The sequence below is a fragment of the Patella vulgata genome, chromosome 3 (genome assembly GCF_932274485.2).
Source record: "Patella vulgata chromosome 3, xgPatVulg1.2, whole genome shotgun sequence".
Classification (NCBI taxonomy): Eukaryota; Metazoa; Mollusca; class Gastropoda; family Patellidae; genus Patella; species Patella vulgata.
Window position 1 is genome coordinate 68,459,373 of NC_065881.2, and position 20,160 is coordinate 68,479,532.

The 20,160-nt window shown below is 34.0% G+C and overlaps 2 protein-coding genes across 7 annotated transcripts; one reads left to right on the plus strand and one right to left on the minus strand.

Annotated features, from left to right (window-relative positions):
- Positions 1 to 781: 781 nt before the first annotated feature.
- On the plus strand, positions 782 to 18,403 carry LOC126816373 (ornithine aminotransferase, mitochondrial). Of its 6 annotated transcripts, none has more exons than XM_050542828.2 (9): positions 782 to 946; positions 9,491 to 9,739; positions 10,153 to 10,377; positions 11,150 to 11,373; positions 12,749 to 12,921; positions 13,968 to 14,046; positions 14,350 to 14,463; positions 15,775 to 15,913; positions 16,630 to 18,403. In XM_050542828.2, exons 2-9 carry the CDS (start codon positions 9,559 to 9,561, stop codon positions 16,788 to 16,790), a joined length of 1,296 nt encoding a protein of 431 aa, XP_050398785.1. In that variant the 5' UTR covers positions 782 to 946; positions 9,491 to 9,558; the 3' UTR covers positions 16,791 to 18,403. The 6 variants fall into 6 exon arrangements, with proteins under 6 accessions (XP_050398785.1, XP_050398787.1, XP_050398789.1 ...); XM_050542830.2 differs by lacking the exon at positions 782 to 946 and adding an exon at positions 1,072 to 1,094; XM_050542832.2 differs by lacking the exon at positions 782 to 946 and adding an exon at positions 8,050 to 8,068.
- LOC126816368 (DDB1- and CUL4-associated factor 1) lies at positions 2,213 to 7,945 on the minus strand. Its single transcript, XM_050542812.2, has one exon. It carries the CDS (start codon positions 7,762 to 7,764, stop codon positions 3,274 to 3,276), a length of 4,491 nt encoding a protein of 1,496 aa, XP_050398769.1. The 5' UTR covers positions 7,765 to 7,945; the 3' UTR covers positions 2,213 to 3,273.
- Positions 18,404 to 20,160: the final 1,757 nt, after the last annotated feature.

Sequence of the window (20,160 nt, forward strand, 5' to 3'; positions counted from 1 at the left end):
CTAAATATTACAGACATCTGATAGCATCGAGAGGTATGGTCTTAGTAAGTTAATTAATGTCTTAATTAATAATTTAGATAACATTTCATGCCTAAAGAAAGACCTAAAGATTTAGCTCTTGCATAATGCACGTTTAAGTAACAAATAAAATGCAATCAAATGAACAATTTTATTTTTGACACAAAATGAAAAAGTGGATACTGTTATAGCCAAACATTGTGAAAATACAAAACTGCTTTGTGGAATTATCATATCTGACAATTGTTTTATCTTTAGACATATTTTTTTCTAGAATGTAGTCCACCCTATCATACAGCTTAATAAAAAGATGATTATTGTATCTTCCCCTTGTCATTGGGAGGGGGGGGGGGCGCAAGGACAGTGTCTTATTCTTTGGATGGAATTAGAAGTAAAGGTCGTGTGTACGTGTTGGTTTGCTGTAAAAGAACGTTTGACGGAATTCGATATAAGATTTTGTCTGTCCTTACAAAAATTGCCTCATATAGCACACTGTAAGGCGTGCAAAAAGGTAGGACGTCAAATCCCACTTCGTTTAGGCCGATTGTACTGTCAAAAATGTTATAAATCTACTTCAATCAGCGATAGCCAGGATTTTACACCAGAGGGTCCGAAGGCCTAAATTTTTTGTGAATAAAAACGCTGTTGCCGATCGAAGTGAGGTCAAAGAACTTTCGCGGATCTTATTCTGTATATAAGGCGGTTTTAAATAGGTCGCATGTATTTCATCATACTTTGGTGGGTTTTTTGTTTTTTTGTTATGGTTTGTGCAGTTTAACATAACATAACATTACAATATTACCAAGTAGACAGTGTTGTCGCGTAGTGCCGGAGCGGAAAATTTGCATAGTTGTCGGCATTTTTTCTTTTACCCTGGAGGCCATACGGAAAACGAATTCTGCCAGATTTTACAGGAAACGTTATTCAGGTAGTTTTGTAATTTTATGCTATATAAACACATAATAACAAAAATGTATGATGAAATACATGTGACCTACTTTGGAAGCAATATTGTTAGTAAGTCAACAAACCACAAAACAGATCTGGCAGAAGAACTTGGTAGTAAGGTTATTAAGGTAGGGGGCTGATTCTTCTAGCCAATTCGATTAATAAATACCATTTAATTGTGTGCAATTAATTGACAGAAAATGCGAAAGGTTATTAATTTGAATTTGCATCTTCACCTTTGAAGCATTAATATATACCAACTGCTGTAATTCAGATGTGAAACAAATTATCTTCGTATATGAGCTATTGTGTTCTATTTTTATATTTCACTTAGTTAGGTTAGGTTAATTGGACCTGTTTAATATTGGCGGGACAACGGCATAGAGGCTGAATTGTTGTAACAAACTAAAAAATGAATCATAATTTTAGTATTGTTCAGTAGCAGATCTAGAAGCTGTGAAGTGTAAGGGGGTGGGGGGCAATTCTTGGATGCCACCTACAACTTATTTCAACACAATGCATACTAAAAAAACCCAATGGGCTTCCCCCATAGAACACAGCTTGTATTGCCTATATAGGTGTTCGCCGACCGACCGTTATCTCGCCGGAAAGCAGTTTCATTCAAGTTGACAGAAAGTTCATGTTCAGAGTATCAGTATTATTTTGGCCTAGTTATAGTGTATTCAATTCTAATAACATTCTCCATGCATTTAGATCTGACATGCTTATTGACAAGTAAGATAGGGTTGCTATATAGATTTTTTTTATATAACATTAAATATAACTAGACATCTCTCTGCTTTAACCTCTGGCGCAGAAATAAGCCCCATCAAATCTAATGCTGTTTGAAAGTATCGTCTCACCAGCGGTTTCAAAAGATGAGAGCATAACTTGAAAACGATACTGGGTTAAACTTGTTATGTGAATTGCCGTAAACTGGAAAGACATCATAGAGTAGCTGATTGTAGAAGCACTAATGCATTGATCATAGTACAGTGATTATCAAGATTCGCTGATCAGAAGAATTTCTCTCCCGCCTTTCTTTATTAGTTCAAAAAATCCTGACAAATTCTTTGGGGTGACGAGGAAACTCATGCGTTAACGACGGGTTATTACTTAGTGTATTTCTCCGATTATGACCTCCCGGGTCCTATACCCGAGAAGTCATGATTGTGACCGAAGCATGCCACAAAACTGAACACACGCTTTATGTAGTTTTTGAAGAAAATAAATTACTATGTTAAGGTTTGAAAAAAATATATTTAATTTATTGAATATTTACAAGCCTTGGTGTTCATTTTTAACAACAAACAAATATAATAATTCTTTTGAATTTAACCCTGTAAAAACTTGAAATTAACTGATTAAATGAGATAATATTACCCAAAAATCACATACAGGCGCCACTGGAATTAATAACTGAAGAAATTTAAAACACTGCCGATGCCATTTATTCAAGATCTATATTTAACCAAAAGACATTGGGATACCAAACGGTTTAAAGGGTAATGCATTTTAAATAGTCCTAATACACCGACTATGATTAGGTTTCAAATATTTCTTCAAAATTTTAATATGTGCCTTAACTTATATAATTCAAGACATTGACATCTTTTTTTATGTATGAACTAAAGAAGATATGAAGATCTAAAATGGGGCCCAAATGAAAATAACCAAACAAATTTAATTCATAAAATAACTTGAATGAATAATTTTTTTGGTGTTTACAAAGTACATTAATATAATATACATCTTACCATAAAATTTATATCTTACTTATATACAGAGGTCTGATATTTACAGCAGTATTGGTAGTTTTAAAAAAAAACCACACACAATCAAAATGCACTTGTGTGGTTGATGTATAAAATTTCATAAATGTTGATAATTAAAAAGTGGCTCAATCACAATAAAGTTTTACACCAAAGCACTGTTAAGCATGAACTTCTATTCCAAATTTTTGTTTAATACATTATAACTCAATCTACCAAGGCCTCTTTTTGTAAAAACAAACTTTTTGATTTAAAAAAACTAAATATGCTTATTCAAATGGTAATCAAGCTTATATTTTCCTTGTCTGCAAATTTAGTGGAAGTCATTCTGTTGAATTCATCATTTATTACTATTTTTTTTTTTTTACTTTTCTTGGTGGCTGTTAGCATTCCATTTTACTCTCTAAATGGACACATATATCTATAAGGTGGAGTTATATCTTTCCCATTAAATTGACATATCCGGTTTTATTAAATCAACATTTTTATTTAATTTTTTACACAAATAAGACCTACTTTAAGATATGAAATATGACTAAATAAGTTGAAACAATGAATTATCATCTTCACTATTTTCACTGCTCAAGTCATTTAAATTCAATATAACATCATCTGCATCATCATCAACATCATCATCATCATCTTCATCATCTAGCTCATATTCAATACCTTCTAAATCATCCCCACCATTCAAGTCATCAAGCTCCAGATCATCATCTGAACCAATATTATCATCACCTACATCTTCCTCATCATCATCGTCATCATCATCATCATCGTCGTCTTCATCATCATCATCATCATTGCCTTTCTCCTCTTCTTCTTCTGGCTGATCTTCCTCATCATCCCTTCTTTTACCAACTTCATAAAGTCGACATAAACTCTCCTCTCCACTTCGCTCAGAAAATTTTTGATTTTCCACCACAGCAAGGTAACAATCTGATTTGTCGGTAGAAAGATCAAAGATACTTTTTGTCTTTAAATCCTTTGTTCCGATATGTGTATAATCTGTTGAGTCAAATGTGCGAAGTGTAGAACTGTAGGGACTTCGATACCTATCTTCTGGACTAGGATCTTCATCGAAATGAGTGGCATAAATTACATCACCAGAATAGTTAAACTGTATCTGACATTGGTCTAAGGCTGGTACCGTATGAAGTAAATGGAAAGTTCGCACATCCCACACTTCAGAATTAATAATTACTTCCAGTCCCATTGGATGGAACACACCACTGATACTGGGGTTAAATTTATCAAACTTGTGTATTGGTTTGGTGGACCTGACATCCCACAAAACACCATCATTCAACACAAGATCCCCACAAGGACTAAAGGTGGCAATATTAGATTTGTAGTTGTTAGCTTTACTAGTGTCATATAAAGTCATAATCAGTTGACCTGTAGCTGTGTCATAAATATGGGCAGTTTCATCCTTAGTACCAATAATCTTGTCCTGAGTAATTTTACTGAATTCAGCGTAAGTATCATCAAAGGTGAACCTATTCTCTAAGGTGTCATCTACCCATGCCCATAGAGAAGAATCCTGCATTGTTCCCCATGTTGATGTAAGCAGAAGATTACCATCTGTAGAAGGATCTAAATGAATAACTGGCGACGAATGGCAGCTGTATATTCCTAACTCTTCAGTATAGATATTACACATTTTGATTTCTCCAGAAAATGTCCCAAGCAGTAGATACCCGACTGATGTTAAAGCACAACAAGCGAAACCATCATCTTCGGTATCTTTAAAAGTTTTTACAGGTCTAAATCGACTATAGATTAACTTTCTATCATATTTAGCACGATCAAGGCCTCCATTTCTCGGATAAATGGATCGGTTAAGATACCTGGTAGTGAAGTTGATGGGAGCAGTCTTTTGACCCCGAGGCTCCGGACACTGATGAGGTGAAAACAGAGACATGGGAGGACAAGTAACTACTGGATTTGGACAGAGTGCATGTTGTTTTCGTAAATACTCTGTCACTATTTTATCCAAAGAAATGTCATAATCACTAAGAGATTTTCCTGAGAGAGTACGAACACTAGGGGCGGGTGTTACTGCAAGAGTATCTTTTTCTCTACAGTCTCTAATGTATTTACTTTTAGATGTCCCATGAACACCTCCTGGTTTGGGGGTATTTAATTGGCTTGTTTGAAGATTTCGCCCCATGGTAAATTTGATTGGAGTTGGTACAGTTGTAGAGGATGCTGTTGGGCTTAGAGCAGCTAATGTAGGGGCAGATATACTGGCTGAAGCACTAAGCTGACGAGTAAATTTTGAACTACTGGTAGATGGAGAGAATATATTTGGTGCTGCTATGTGAACAACAGATGGGGATGTAAAGGCAGGGAGTTTGGCTTCCTTTCTTAACAAGTTCGCAGAATCTGGATAACCTTTAGACAGTAAATGGCCACAGATTAGTTGTAGTAGTTCTTTTTCTTGGAAAATGATTTTTGTTTTTGAGACTATGTCAGACCGTCTAATCTCTTCCAAAGAAGCATTGACACATTTTGATTGTTTTCCAGATACTTTCTCCAAGAGGTCACAAGCATATTTACAAAATCTGATATGTTCCTGTCTCTTGTCTTGAAGAACAGGTTCTTTCATTAATAACTGAAGTTGTCCATTATTAAAAAGTGGCAATTTACTGATAATTTGTCTTAGAGTCTCAGATCTGGACAACCCGACTAGAGCTTTACAAGACAGAGCTCGGATGGCATCGGCATCCGTTATTGGTGTTTTTACTGATAGCAATTTAAGAAGGGCCATAACACCATTATTTGTGCGCACTGCATTCCACATTTTTGTCAAAATATCCTCTCCACCCTTAGTATTAAGTCTCTTCTTTGAACCTGAACCCATAAAGCGTCCCACACCTCCCCCAAACCTATCTATAGGACTACAAACACAGTTCACAATAATAGTCAGTGCCGATCTTTGTACATCGGCATCTATCAATAAAGTTTCTCCCTCAGCAAGACCGATTATAATACTGATTGCAGGAGACTTAACATCATTAGGTAGACATATAGTTTCTAATAGCACTGATTGGGCTCGAGGAGTAACAGTACACACAGCCAATACGTCCAGGGCAGCCTTTACTGTTTCAGGTCTGCCAGGGTATGAATTCCAGTCTGGTGCCATAGAGATAAGCTGTAATAATAAATGAATTCCTCCCAGTTTCTGAAATGTAATGACTGGGGTCCAATGTGATCTTATTGGGAAAAACATACTCAGTAGTTCAATATTCTCTTCAATTAGTTCTTCTGATATTTTCACCGGTCTGAATGATGCGGTTTCATGGACAGGAGGATGTTCATCACTTCGATCATGTGATCTTTTTATTTCCTCAGCTTTCATAATCATGTGAGCATCAAAATACATCCTCATTGCACCACAAACATGTCTTGCAGTTTGTCTCATAGTAAAAACATAATCCTCAGATAAATTTTCAGAATTATCTTCAACGTTTAACAGTGCTAAAGTACTTATGGCATTAAACAAGTGTCTTAACCCATTTTGTTGGTCAAATAAATCCAACATGACCTTAAATGGGAATGTTTGGCTGAAGAACATAGCAGCATGAATACGACTTGAATCATGCGAGCATTCTAATAGCCATAAAGCATATTCCACAAGATTAACAAGTATGTGTTCTGGCAGAAGACAAACACGTTCCAAAGCATCTTCAAAATATGACATAAAATACAGACAAAGTGACACACCTGTAGCAGCGATAGATGGTCTATTTATTGTGATTAGTTTCTCGATACCTCCTCGTTGGAGAAACTCAATGGCAAATTTCTTATGGCACAATAAAGTTGCAAGATATTTTAGAGCCTCAAATGCTAATCTAACATCAGTATTTTTTTTTAAGTCTATGTAAAAAATGATCAAGTCCATTGCGTTATATTCAAATGCAAAACCCAATAGATCTTGATATTCACCCATGGGGGTTAAATATTGCAATATTATTCTTTGTTTCATTGTCACACTAAGTGGTTCCATTGAATACGATCCAATGATAAAATGCTCCATTTCTAACCAACTGCTGTTACTACATGTAAGTTCTGAATTGAAATATGTTTGACTATCGTTGCGACTCTTTTTATTTTGTTGAAAATCGTCACTATTATATCTGGGAGATAGGGATAAGCCTCTCTTTAAGGACGATGAAGATTGCGTATTTGGAGAGACTGTAGCAGAAGAATTTTCTTTCATAGACATTTTGTGAAGATTTTCACTTGTTTCAAAACTTGATAAGCGTACTTCATCTTTACCACCAGTACTGGAATTCTTTTTATTTGAATCATTTGATGTCCCTGGTAAATTCTCAGATTCTGTTTTTTTTAGGCATTTATCTTTAGAGTTAGAGTTCTTAGACACTTCTGAGAAATGACGCTTATTGGTCTTTGAAACCTCACTAGGATTTGACTGTGATTCACATAATTTGTGCAATCTACGTAACATTATTGGAACAAGATGTGCATTTTTTTCTCTAAAGTCAATTGATATTTCTGGTAATTTGATAGCAACTGCAAAAAGCCCTGTGGCATAAGATCGAAGTGGTTCCGACCCAAGTTCTGCCCACTGGAATATTTTTTCAGTGAGACCCTCTGTTTCTTGAAATAATATTGAGGCTTCTACACCTGGCATAACATCTAATAATAGACGGCATGCAGCTGTTTGTAATGGAATATCTTCACGACTTCTCATAATATAGTTGCCAACCAACTCATTCATGAAACGTTCATTCTTGGAGAGATTCACTAAAACTTTCCCGAGACCACAAGTGGGGTCTGCTCGGTCTGGATGTCTGTCATCAAATGGGTCAAGATCTAGTTTATAAAAGGCTTCTGTTTCTATCTCTATAATTTCTGCTAATCTTTTCAAATTTTTTACTGTTGTTTCGCCATTCCACGAAGCTTGATTTGTACCCCATTTCTCTAATAAAGAGGTAAACTCGGAAACAAGGTCTTCGGCTTCGTTTGAAGTTGAAGTTGAAACTGACATTTTCGTCATTACTGCAATTTGACAGCTTCCATTACATTGTCTGCTGAATCACAGATGTTTGACTGAACATTTGGTTTCACAATATATTTCTTCTGTGCTAAACAAATATATATGTATTCATAATACAGTTCAAAATATCATAAAACTTAAACAATAACAGAGTTTCTTCACAACAACCGTTAAAGCGTGCGTTTTACAATTTTTTTGATTCAGTGTTTAGTTTCGTACTCGGAAAAATGTGTATTCAGTAGCCGAACTTTCGTACAACTTTTGACGCGATTAACTCACTCTAATTATAATTTTGGCGATTACCGTAAGCACGCCGCACCGGTTAATAATATCTGGGTGACCTGTTTTATGTCAACCTGCCCTGTCTCTTTTATAGAACAACAGCAGTTTGTAATTGTACCCCCAGAATCTGCATCCATATTAGCATGGACATCTATGATTACTGACATAATTGTACTGTTTCACTCAGTCACTGACTTGAGTCAGGACTCGAGTCGATGAAGCCAATTTGAAATGAATCATATCATTTTTATAAAACGGACGCGAGTAGGGCTTTTAAGTGCATTATCTATAGATAAGATAAGATAAGATTTTATTGCATCGAAACATCCATTTAGAACAGCATACAATATAAACGTGTACATAAAGATTATAATATATGAGTTTCATTATTTTTAGCAATTGAATCTCGGTATTATTATCTATTGAAATTCATTATTTTATTTTATTATGATGAAAGTTGGTGAATTGGTGAATGAATCGTTCCATGTGTTGTTTATTTCAATCACGACCTTTAACCTCAATGTCAGTTGTTTGATTGGCCAAGAAGAACACCCCTCCACTCTGTAGAATCCGCTGATTGCTGGTTATCGAACAAATTGCTCCTCGATTGTCAAGGTCGATCGGTGTTTGGCGTGATTTAGCTAAGGTAGTATCACGCAGTTAGTCGTTATCTTATTGATAAATAATGTTATTATTAGATATATGAAATAGAAAGCCGGTCCCGGATGTAAAAATTTAAACATGGACTCTACTATACTCCTCATACGCCCGGTCATAGCATTGATATAACATGAACACGTGTCCATAGATCAGATTATTTGTTGACTGTCTCGGTCGGTGAACTGAAGTCGATTTTGTTTCACGCTCTGAGACACAAACACTCTCAACAGGATCTACCTAGTACTACCCATAGGCCATGCGTTTTATTTTACATGCTCTAGTTCTTCGAATGAAAAGTGTGACCAGAACTAGGGTATAAATTATCAGGTTTTAAAATCGGGAATAAAGTCGGTAGAAGAGTCAACAACTGAACCGTTGGCATTGCTGTATTTTTGTTTTATTATTGTTATTAATTTAATTCATTATTTTGATAGGATTACCAAGTGTTATTTTTTAACAGTTAAAAAATACAGTGCATATAAAGATCACAGATGTACAAAAGACATTCCAATAGGCCTAAATAAAATGAAAACACAGAAAAATGCCTTTTAACATTAAATAGGATTACCAAGTGTTATTTTTTAACAGTTAAAAAATACAGTGCATATAAAGATCACAGATGTACAAAAGACATTCCAATAGGCCTAAATAAAATGAAAACACAGAAAAATGCCTTTTAACATTAAATTGTCATTTACTCATTACTTAGGCATTAGATAAGGCCTATATCATTTATCATATGTTAACTGACATTATTATAATTATATGTTTGGCTATATTTCAGATTGAAGAAACAGATTTTATGTTAACAAATTAATACATTTGAATTAAGATATCAAACAGTCCAAGAAAATGTTGAGCCGGTTTATTCAACCTTTATCCTTAGCTTCCAAACAGATTGCTAGAGCTTCTTATTCCCAAAGTTCAGCAGCAGTCAAAATAGGTGCCAAATCTGATGCAGTGTTTGCAAGAGAAGACAAATATGGAGCCCATAACTATGGTCCACTACCTGTAGCTCTTTGTCGTGGTGAAGGTATATATTATATGTAAATATTTGAATATAATCGGTCAGTAGACATTATATTTATGTATGAATTGATTCAAATTGCCCACATGATTTTATAAGATGTAACTGTCCAACCCTTCACACAATTTGTTGCATTCAGATTCTCATGGCGAGATTTAAAATCAACACTTCATTTAACTATAAGTGGTGATTTTTGTCGATGTCTTGTGTAAGAGTCTGTAAGACAGGTATGCTTAGTAAGCTTACCCTTTCTAGACTGCTTTATACCCTATACAAAGGGTTCAAGTGAAACTTTTCCTTGGAAATTTTCTGTTTCTTGAGAATATCATTATATGGTTAGAAAAGGCCAGTCTGTAAGAGACCCTGCTAAAAGAACAGAGTCTCAATCCATAACTTATCTTTCGTTATATATTTTTTAGGAGTACATGTTTGGGATGTTGATGGAAATAAGTATTATGATTTTCTCAGTGCTTATAGTGCAGTTAATCAAGGTCATTGCCATCCAAAAATAATTAAAGCTTTAAAAGATCAAGCAGATGTATTTACCTTGTCATCAAGAGCATTCTATAATAATTTACTAGGAGAATATGCTGAATATATCACTGGTTTATTTAAGTATGATAAAGTTCTACCCATGAATACAGGTACAACAGTTTCTTTATATTTAATTTTCATGAAGGATCTTACCATTTAAAAAAAAAAAAATTAAGCCATGGTCAGAGATATTCCTAAGTATGATGCTTTTCCTTGCAACATGGTTCTATGCACAATTGACCGTTCTGGGCACGAAAAGAAATTGGAACTGACAGTTGCTATTATAATACTAAAAAACAACTTATAAGCATGCCTATTCTAATAATATTATATCATACAAGTTTCATAATATCTAAGATTTGGCTGTTGTTAGTTGTTGCATCATAAGGTCTGTCATTGAGTCAACTGGCATGGTTTTGATTTCCCGGTTGTACATGACAGGGAGTTGGGTCGCCTGTCCAACCCCGTGGGTTTTCTCCCTGTCATCCAGTTTTCTCACATTGCTAAAGACCCCTGCGCTATAGCGAATTATTGAAATAAAATTGAACCATATGTTGGTCCCGAAATGACCTAGTTTGTGTCGGGTGGATGTTAAACTCCTCTCTCTCTCTCTCTCTCTCTCTCTAATGGTGTACAAAATTATCCAGTGTTGTATTGAGGATGCAAATGTATATATATATATAATCTTATTTAGGATAGATATGAGAAGTTGAAAATTATGGAAGACTGGGTGGAAATCCTTGATAAAATCCTGAAGAACACAGGACATTCAACGCACTATCAATCAACAGTTTTCTAATTGCCATCAGATTTCTGTTTTTTAGGGTCACCTAGCTGTTTTCAGTAGGGTGTTTACAGCTGTTTATCTTGTTTTTATTATAGGTGTAGAAGGAGGTGAAACAGCATGTAAATTAGCCAGGAAGTGGGGATATAGTGTAAAGAAAATACCTGACAATAAAGCTAAGATTATATTTGCTGATGGTAACTTCTGGGGTCGAACATTAGCTGCCATTTCTAGTTCTACCGATCCGTCAAGTTATTCAGGTTTCGGACCGTTTATGCCAGGATATGTTGTAGTACCATATAATGATTTATCTGCTCTTGAGGTAAGATTCTGTAGCAATGATTTAGAGACTTTTCTATCCTATGGAGGAAAGGTTTTGTAAAAAAACATTGAGCCTTTCAAAAAGAAAAAAACTATTGAATTTTCAATTCGGAAAAAAAAAAATGAAACATAGAAAGACTGGAATTAAACTTTTAAATTAGGCAATATTCTCAAATGTTGCTGTGTCACTTAAAAAAGTTACATTGACCTGTTTTTATTACAAAGAATACAAAACAAAAAACATTCACATTGATTACCTTGAGCTCATATTGCAATAAACATCTCTCTATTACCTAAATTAAAGGGAGATAACTCTATTAAACATTTCTGGTTGAACATCTTGAGTGTCCATAACCCTGATACTATAGATGCTATTGATAATGATAATTGTCCTGTGAACTACATTAATTTTGTAATGAGAAAGAAATTGGTTTATACTTTAAATAGATGAGATGTTATTGAAGAATTGTCTGAATATAATCAGAATATAGGCTTATTTTATGTTATTATTAGCATTGTCTGAATAGAATCAGAATATAGACTTATTTTATATTATTAGTTTTAAATGAAATCTTTATCAGTTCACTGCTACCCATTTAACCAGTTTGACGCAGGATTTTTTTGTCATGCCCAGACCCCCCACGTAGGATTATTTTTGGAAAAATTGACCCTTTTACATTAATTGTCAAAATTTGGCTATTTATGGTATTGTATTCAAATAAAAAGCACCACTAATTGTAGAAAGCATAATTGACATAATTTCGATTCTGTTTTGCTTTAGGCCTTCCATTCACAGCATTCAAATTCAACGAATTGTTATTGTCAGGCACGTCAGTGTTGTGAATGTCAAAATCACTATCGGTACTTGAACTGTCGCCAATTTCACCCAATTTAAACTCACTTCCACTCGAATTATCATCCACATTGTCATCAATGTCATCAATGCTGTCGTCGGAATCAGAAGAAGAGGAACCTGACGTTGCAAACATGTATTGTATTTCGTTTTCCGTAAGGGCTTGTTTTCTTCTGGCGCCGCCATTGTTTATTCCGAGCGGTCAGCTGACTGCTAAAAATAACCCACAATAAACGACAATTATCACCATCTATGCACTCCGTAACCCCGTAATAACAACAATAGACAAAGTGGGAACACGCTAAAGTCAATCAAGTTTTTCGGGCCAATCAGAATGAAATGCTTTCAGGGGCGTGTTTTCATATGTTAATTTCGCGAGTTATCTCGTCATCTGCGTGTCGGCAACGTAATTTTCTGCGAGATATCTCATCATCCGCGTCGAACTGGTTAAAAAACTAAATGCATGATGGAACTTCAAAGCTATTTTGAAAAAGCCTTTTTGAATCTTTTTTATTGTTTTCAGAAAGAATTAAAGGATAAAAATGTATGTGCATTTATGGTTGAACCTATACAAGGTGAAGCAGGTGTTGTTGTACCAGATGCAGGTTATCTGACTAAAGTAAGAGAACTCTGTTCTAAATACAACGTTCTGTTTATAGCAGACGAAGTTCAGACTGGTCTGGCTAGAACAGGAAGGTAAGATATCCTGAACCATATCTGCAATAAAATTCATAATCTTGGGTATGTATGGGCTGTTACTAAAGATAAAAAGGAAATTTATTTAAAGACTTGCCTAAGTCTGCAATGTTGGCCGCAGACTACTAAATTACTTCACCTGTCTCGGTACCCACAATTATAGTTACTCCTGTTTAAAGTCTTTCTCTCCCTTTTCTTGTCCACATGGCTATTTTTGTTTCTCGATCTGTGTTGGAGAGCATTCATCTTAGGGCTGGCGAAAAATATCGATATAACCGATAATCGTCAACGACTACGGGAAAATATTGATATTGATATTCAGTTCTTGATATCGATACTCGTATGAAAAATAAAGGAACTTCAATAAAATGAAATTAACGGAATGTTTTGTGTCAAATAATCACCGTCATATCATTCAAAACACGTCATATCATTCGAAACACGCTAAAACTAAAAACACACACACTAATGACTAAGGTACAACCACTGCACTGGTAATTTTTGCGGTTGTTTACAACAATGACAATGAATAATTAATTTATTATTCAGGGGAAATAACTCGATTTTAATAGAAATTTCTTTATTGTTATAAGCGGCCAAGGACAATTGTCAACAGCGATTGAATGGCGAGTGCAAAGCTGCGAATACTAGTTTGTTAATTACACCTTCAGAAAAATTGTAGGCGAAACAAACATTAAAAAAGCATAGTTTGAGGATCATAGTTTTTTTATTATTTGATCAATAACACATTTAAATGCATTATTAGGATACAAACAGTTATTCCTTTCAACTTCAAATTTTCCGATGTATCGATATTGCCGAAATGTTTGCCGATATAGATATTTAAAATCGGTATCGATTGCCAGCCCTAGTTCATCTCAACAAATATTTGGTGATTTGCATCCTGCTGCTGGGCTATTAAATGGAATTATCTCCCCTTAGTACTTTCTACACGCTTTCAAAATTCTTTTTACTTTATCTACACAATTTCATTTATTGTAAACAATTTCATATAATACATTACAAAACTATATTTTTTTATAAAGACGTCTTTGCTGTGACCATGAAAATGTACGTCCTGATATAGTTATCCTGGGTAAAGCTCTGTCTGGTGGTGTTCTTCCAGTAAGTTATATACATATATATTGTTCAATTTTAATGTAAAGATTGTTATTATGATGTAATTAACCTGTTAAGCTTGACTTTTTTAAAACGTTAACTACCCCCTATTGTGTAATTAATTTGACGAAGTGAAGAAGAACTATGTACTATGTTCTAAGAATAGGTTGGGGAAAATACCTCCAAGGCGTTATATTACGCCATATCCACAGTGAGTGGCAGTTGTCCAGGACGTAATATAATGTTCTACACATGCTGCCATCGTGTAAAAGAACAAAGAATGTATATATAGTTGGTACTTATATTTAGGTGTCTGCTATATTAGCTGATGATGAGGTCATGTTAACTATAAAACCAGGTGAACATGGCTCAACATTTGGTGGAAATCCCTTGGCTTGTAGTGTTGCTATGGCTGCCCTACAGGTATGTATCTGACTATCATATTATTTCATTGTTTTGATATATTTTATGGTAGTTATAGATCTTCAGTAATTTGTAATAGTAAAAGAGATGGTCAACTGTTATAGATTCTTTATATTTTAGTTGTTAAGTTAAACCTCCAGCACTTAGACCACACTAACTAGGGCTCCTCAGACCCCCCCCCCCCACCCACCCCTACACGCACAAACTTTTGATCAATAGTATTGACGTTTGCCCTACATGCTAAATATATATTGCAATATTTAGTTTGAGCCCATCTATCACAATAGACAGACCAACTGCTTTGGCTCATGCGCTAGCCTATCTAGAACAGCTCCGTCAATATATGGACATAAATACTTTATCACACATACACGATAAAAAACACGTCAAATAATTTTCTTCAAGGAATTGGGGTAGTCAATATTTACACGTACCAAGTGCTAAAGGGATAAGATTATATGATTTAGTTTCAGCATTCTAGAAACTATTTCAATAGTAAATTACGAGAGAAACATAATGAATATAATAGAAAGAATCTGGAACAGTTAAACTTCTCCTTTAATATAATATATACAGCTCACATTGAAATTGGGTGTAGATATAATGATTTTAGTTGTACCTGACAAAATACCAGGCATTAATAAACTACATGTACTACTTGACATTTTAAACTTTGAACAGTTAAACTTCTCCTTTAATATAATATATACAGCTCACATTGAAATTGGGTGTAGATATAATGATTTTAGTTGTACCTGACAAAATACCAGGCATTAATAAACTACATGTACTACTTGACATTTTAAACTTTTGCCAGACATGTATTATAAATATCATTAAGAACACAAATAAAAACAAATCAGGGCTGTTCCTGACAAATCCCGAATTTGTGTCTAAGAATGTTGGTGACAGGTAGGTGTCGTATTTCCAGGGTTAGTTAAAACATCACCTCAAATGGTTTGCTGTTAATTGTTTCTATTTTTATTATCAAATTGTCAGAAATAACATATTCAAAATAAAATACATTCAAAATAACATACATAAAAAATAACATACATAAAAAATCAAATAACATACATACAAAATAACTAACATACAAATAACATGCATACACCATAACTTATATACAAAATAACATGCATACAAAATAACATTCATGCAAGATACATACAAAATAACTTGCATACATAATACAACACAACATACATACAAAATAATATACATTCCATACAAACAAAATAACGCACACATACAAAATTGCAGGAATTTACATGTGATAAGAAGACCTTAATGATTGAAATTCTGATGTAGGTTTTGGAAGAAGAAAAACTAGCAGAAAATGCTGAAAATTTAGGGCAGTTTTTAAGATCTGAGTTAGCTACTCTACCTAAAGATGTTGTTAGTGTTGTTCGAGGAAAAGGATTGTTAAATGCTATTGTTATCAATCCTAGTAAGTATTATTTTATTGTTATTCATGCTTCCAGTATATCAGTATTAGTTAAACCATGTGATCTAAATCAGTGTTTTACCTGCTGCATCTATTTTTCTCTAGGTCAATGATATTAGCACTGCAAGTTTAAAGAGATGTTCAGCCATTACAATGTGTTTAAAGTCACAGATCCCATTCATGCATTATTTGGACAATGTATAAATTTTCATGGCCTAATCCACACTAAACTGTATTTAAATTAATTATTTAACATTTAATAAAGAAAGCAAAACCCAAATATCAACAGTGATTATTCTCACAACTTGGATTCAATTGGTGTATCAAAAGATATACAGTCATCTGAGTATGCCAGATATTGTGAAATTTTCATTTTTGAAATGGTATTTATTAGTTTGCAAGGGCATCAAAATTCCCTCAAACCACAATCAGCAGCTTTAAATATTTTATTAAACAGCCATGCGCAATCTGAAATTGTTTCTAGTTAATTAACAAATTTGAATGCGAGTGGTGATGCTTGTACATTAATTAATAAATTTAACAATGACAAAAAGCGGTCCATTGTTAATCATTCGCTATTTGAGCACCCACGTACTGACTACCTGTCAAGAATTTTCTAGAACAAAGCCGCTATTCCTCTATTACTGAAGCCATCAATGTTTTTTTGTTTTATGTTCTACATTATTGATGATAATTTGTATTTACTATTATTTTTACAGAGTTTGATGCGTGGGAAGTTTGTGTTAAACTACGTGATAATGGTTTACTGGCTAAACCAACTCATGGGGATATTATACGATTTGCTCCGCCACTCAACATCAACAAATCTCAACTAGAAGAATGTATTAAAATCATCAAACAAACTATTCTCTCATTTTAAATATACAACTATTACCCTTTAAGACGTCAGTGTGTAACTAATTATATTGTGTTCAGATCTGTACTTAAAAATAAGAATTATGTACTTATGTCTGGCAACAAATTCATTATTATATTTAATTCTGATATTTTGTAGGTGAAAACTGATAGTGTTTTGTTAATTGAAAAACTACAATAAAATCAGTAATAACACTTTTTATATCTGAGTAATGTACAATAATATCAGTACTATATAAATTTGAAATCTGGGAATTCTAAAAATTTGCATATTTGAACTCAAAACTAATAAATATAGAAAGTGTGATACAAATTAGATACAAATACAAATTGAAACAATGAACTGAATGTTAATGAATTGATCCTTGGTGTAGGATATGTGAATGTCATTTAACTCTGTCCTTTTTGATTATGCTTTGGTGATTTTGTGTTAAAATGGCTGTATTGTCTAATACTCTCACAGATAGTGTATATTTTCTTTATTTTGATAGATATATACTGAAATCTATTTTCTATATATAAATAATATATCCCTTATATACAAATTTGGTTGATGCTTTATATATACACATGTAAGCTTTAATATACAATTTAATAAACTTATTAATACTGATATTTTACAAATAATATTACACATTTGTGTAATTAAATGTTTTATACATAAATTTACATTATCTTTTTCTCTCTTAATTAGATTTCCGTGATTGATCAAAATATTTGAGATGTACAAGTATTATTCACAATACTGCATAGTTTATTATTATTAAAATATCTCTGATTGTTTCTATATATTCTTTTCAAAATCTAAATGGGTGAAGGTGGGGGATGGCCGAATGGTGTGTGTGTGCTGTGTCATAAGGTCTGTCATTGAGTCAACCGGCGTGGTTTTCATTCCCTGGTTGTACGTGACAAGGAGTAGGGTCGCCTGTCCAACCTCGTGGGTTTTATTGAAATAAAATTGAACCATATGTTAGTCCCGAAATGACCTAGTTTGTGTTGAGTGTACCATGGACCTTAAACCTCTCTCTTTTGCAAACTTTTCAGCTTTAATGAGAATGTGTGGCTTTTCTTTACTTTTCTTTGTAACTCAACCATTTTTCGAGTGTTAAGCAAGCAAAATACTCAAAATCCTTATCTTAATTGTTATAGAGATGTGTGTGTGTGTGTGTGTGTCCTGGATAACTGCTAGGATTTTATTATTATTGTGATACATGTAATCCCAAACTGTTGGTTGATCTCTTAGGAAGGGAAGCTTCCACTTGAAGTGGTTTTTTTTACCTCCAAAAACCTATTTATGTAAACCTATTTCTTGCATTGTTAGACAGTGTATTTGACCTTTTCTAGAAGACCTTATTTTACTCAGAAATTTAACTTGCTGAACAATGTTTTTATTATTTTTTTTGTTTCATTATTTCTTTTAGTTAATTAGTTATATGAATGAAATAAATTGGGGAACATGTTGAAAGAAAACCATATCATACTACTAAAGTTGTTGAATAGATAATAGTGCTATTTTTGTTAAATTGTTATGATTACCAAATGATTAATATAATTATAAATAGTGTTCTTTTGTTGAACTAAAAGTATTATTTGTATTAATATATCAATACATATATATCGACAATTATAATTCTTTTTTTTTATCTATTTCCATACTCCCGAATTTTTCTGCTTCACATTTCTTGTAAATGTGCTACATGTTTTGGTTGATGTTCTTTTTCCTCAGAATTAGAGGTCAGGATTGTTTGGCTCACCTAAACTTTATAAACTCTACAGTACAGAGTTTTTGAAAACTCAATTTACTCAGACAGTTCAACTAGTCTGGTCGAAATTCAGACACCAAAAGACTTTTCTCATTCGTTTTATGGCAGGTAGGAGAGAGTCTATATGAATAAGCCCCATGTGTTTTTGGGAACCATCAAATTTTCTGAGAATATCGTCATTGATTCTTTTCCAGAAACACCTTGAAATATATAAATAGGCTATATATATTTATATATTTATCCAAAGCATAATAATTTAGCACCACCTTTCTGCAAGGGGATCATAGTGGCTAAGTGGGTAAGAAAGTTCATCCAGATTTTCCTGCGTGGTTCTCCCTTGTCAGTGATTCAGGACAGAGGACCTGACAAGGACAGCTTGGATACTGCTTAGATACGTGTAAATTAGAGAGAAAATTCTACTTTGAATTCCACAAATGCTAAGAATCTTTACGCGTACGACAGGTTTTGGTCTGAACCGAGGAACTAGACACTTATTTTCAATCCCATAGGCCCCATTCCTTATAACAAGTGCAAAGAAGCATACTCTTAACATATCTTTCCGTGTCGGTCACAGTGTGCTATGGGGAAAATTTACGGGCACGCCAACGTGTACACGGGGCCTCGTATTTTCGTTCTATCTGAAAGACTTGATGCAATTCCTTGCCGGTCCTCGGTTCAGCACAACTGAAAATTCCGGGTAAACCTTCTCCGTCAATATTAACGGAAAGTCTTCTTGCCCCCCCCCCCTACTTACTTTCACCCATTACGGAAGGGTATAGGGGTCATTCAAAATTTTGTAGAAAGTCTCGAGATCCTTTGAACCTGTGATAGTTTATCGAAATCCCGTGATCACCTAGTAATTTTCTTGAGATCTCAATTTAATGTTCTCCAGATCCCCTAATAATTTTCCTGTGATAGTTCCACCCCGAGTTAACGATCTCAAGAATTCAAGTTAATGTTCTCGAGATATTGACATCCTGTGTAAATTTTCTCGAGATCTCGACTTAATAGCGTCAAGGTCATGACGACATATAATAATATCCCCAGATCTACAGTTTTCCCGAAACCTTATGATAGTGTCTGCACGTTCTGAAGCAACCATTGGCCAAATACTTCACAACAAGTTGATAAAAAAAAATTAGGCCTACCCCAAAGAAATACTCTGGCATTTGTTTAAAAGGAAAACTGCTAACGAATAAACGGACAAATGATAGGGTCCATCCATTGTCTTTTGGTCCTAATGCTTTACATTAATTTTGAAAAATGATTAAAATCGAAAGGGTTCATCGTCTTAGGACCTCAATGCTTGTTAAATTATTTCAATTTAATGTGTGGGCGACGTTTTATTGAAAATGTCATAATTTCCATGGTTTTCAGGCCATAGTTCTTTTAGAATAAAACTAGACACGGGTTTATTTTCTTGTGGCCCAAATGCTTCGCGGTAGATTTTAAAACCAAAATCTTGAAAAACTCTCGCGTTCCCCAGACGGAAAAATATGAATTACGCCATAACGAAAAGTCGGGGAGGGCTGCAAATCAATAAGGTTCATTCTCTAGTTGCAACAATCCCTCCGAAAATCTAGCTTCTATCCGTTCACAAGGATAAATCCC

Coding starts and splice junctions, on each gene's coding strand:
- LOC126816368 (XM_050542812.2), bottom strand. CDS start 7,764: ATGACGAAAATGTCAGTTTCAACTTCAACTTCAAACGAAGCCGAAGAC.
- LOC126816373 (XM_050542828.2), top strand. CDS start 9,559: ATGTTGAGCCGGTTTATTCAACCTTTATCCTTAGCTTCCAAACAGATT. Junction 9,740..10,152: donor AGCTCTTTGTCGTGGTGAAG/GTATATATTATA, acceptor TATATTTTTTAG/GAGTACATGTTTGGGATGTT. Junction 15,914..16,629: donor TGCTATTGTTATCAATCCTA/GTAAGTATTATT, acceptor TTATTTTTACAG/AGTTTGATGCGTGGGAAGTT.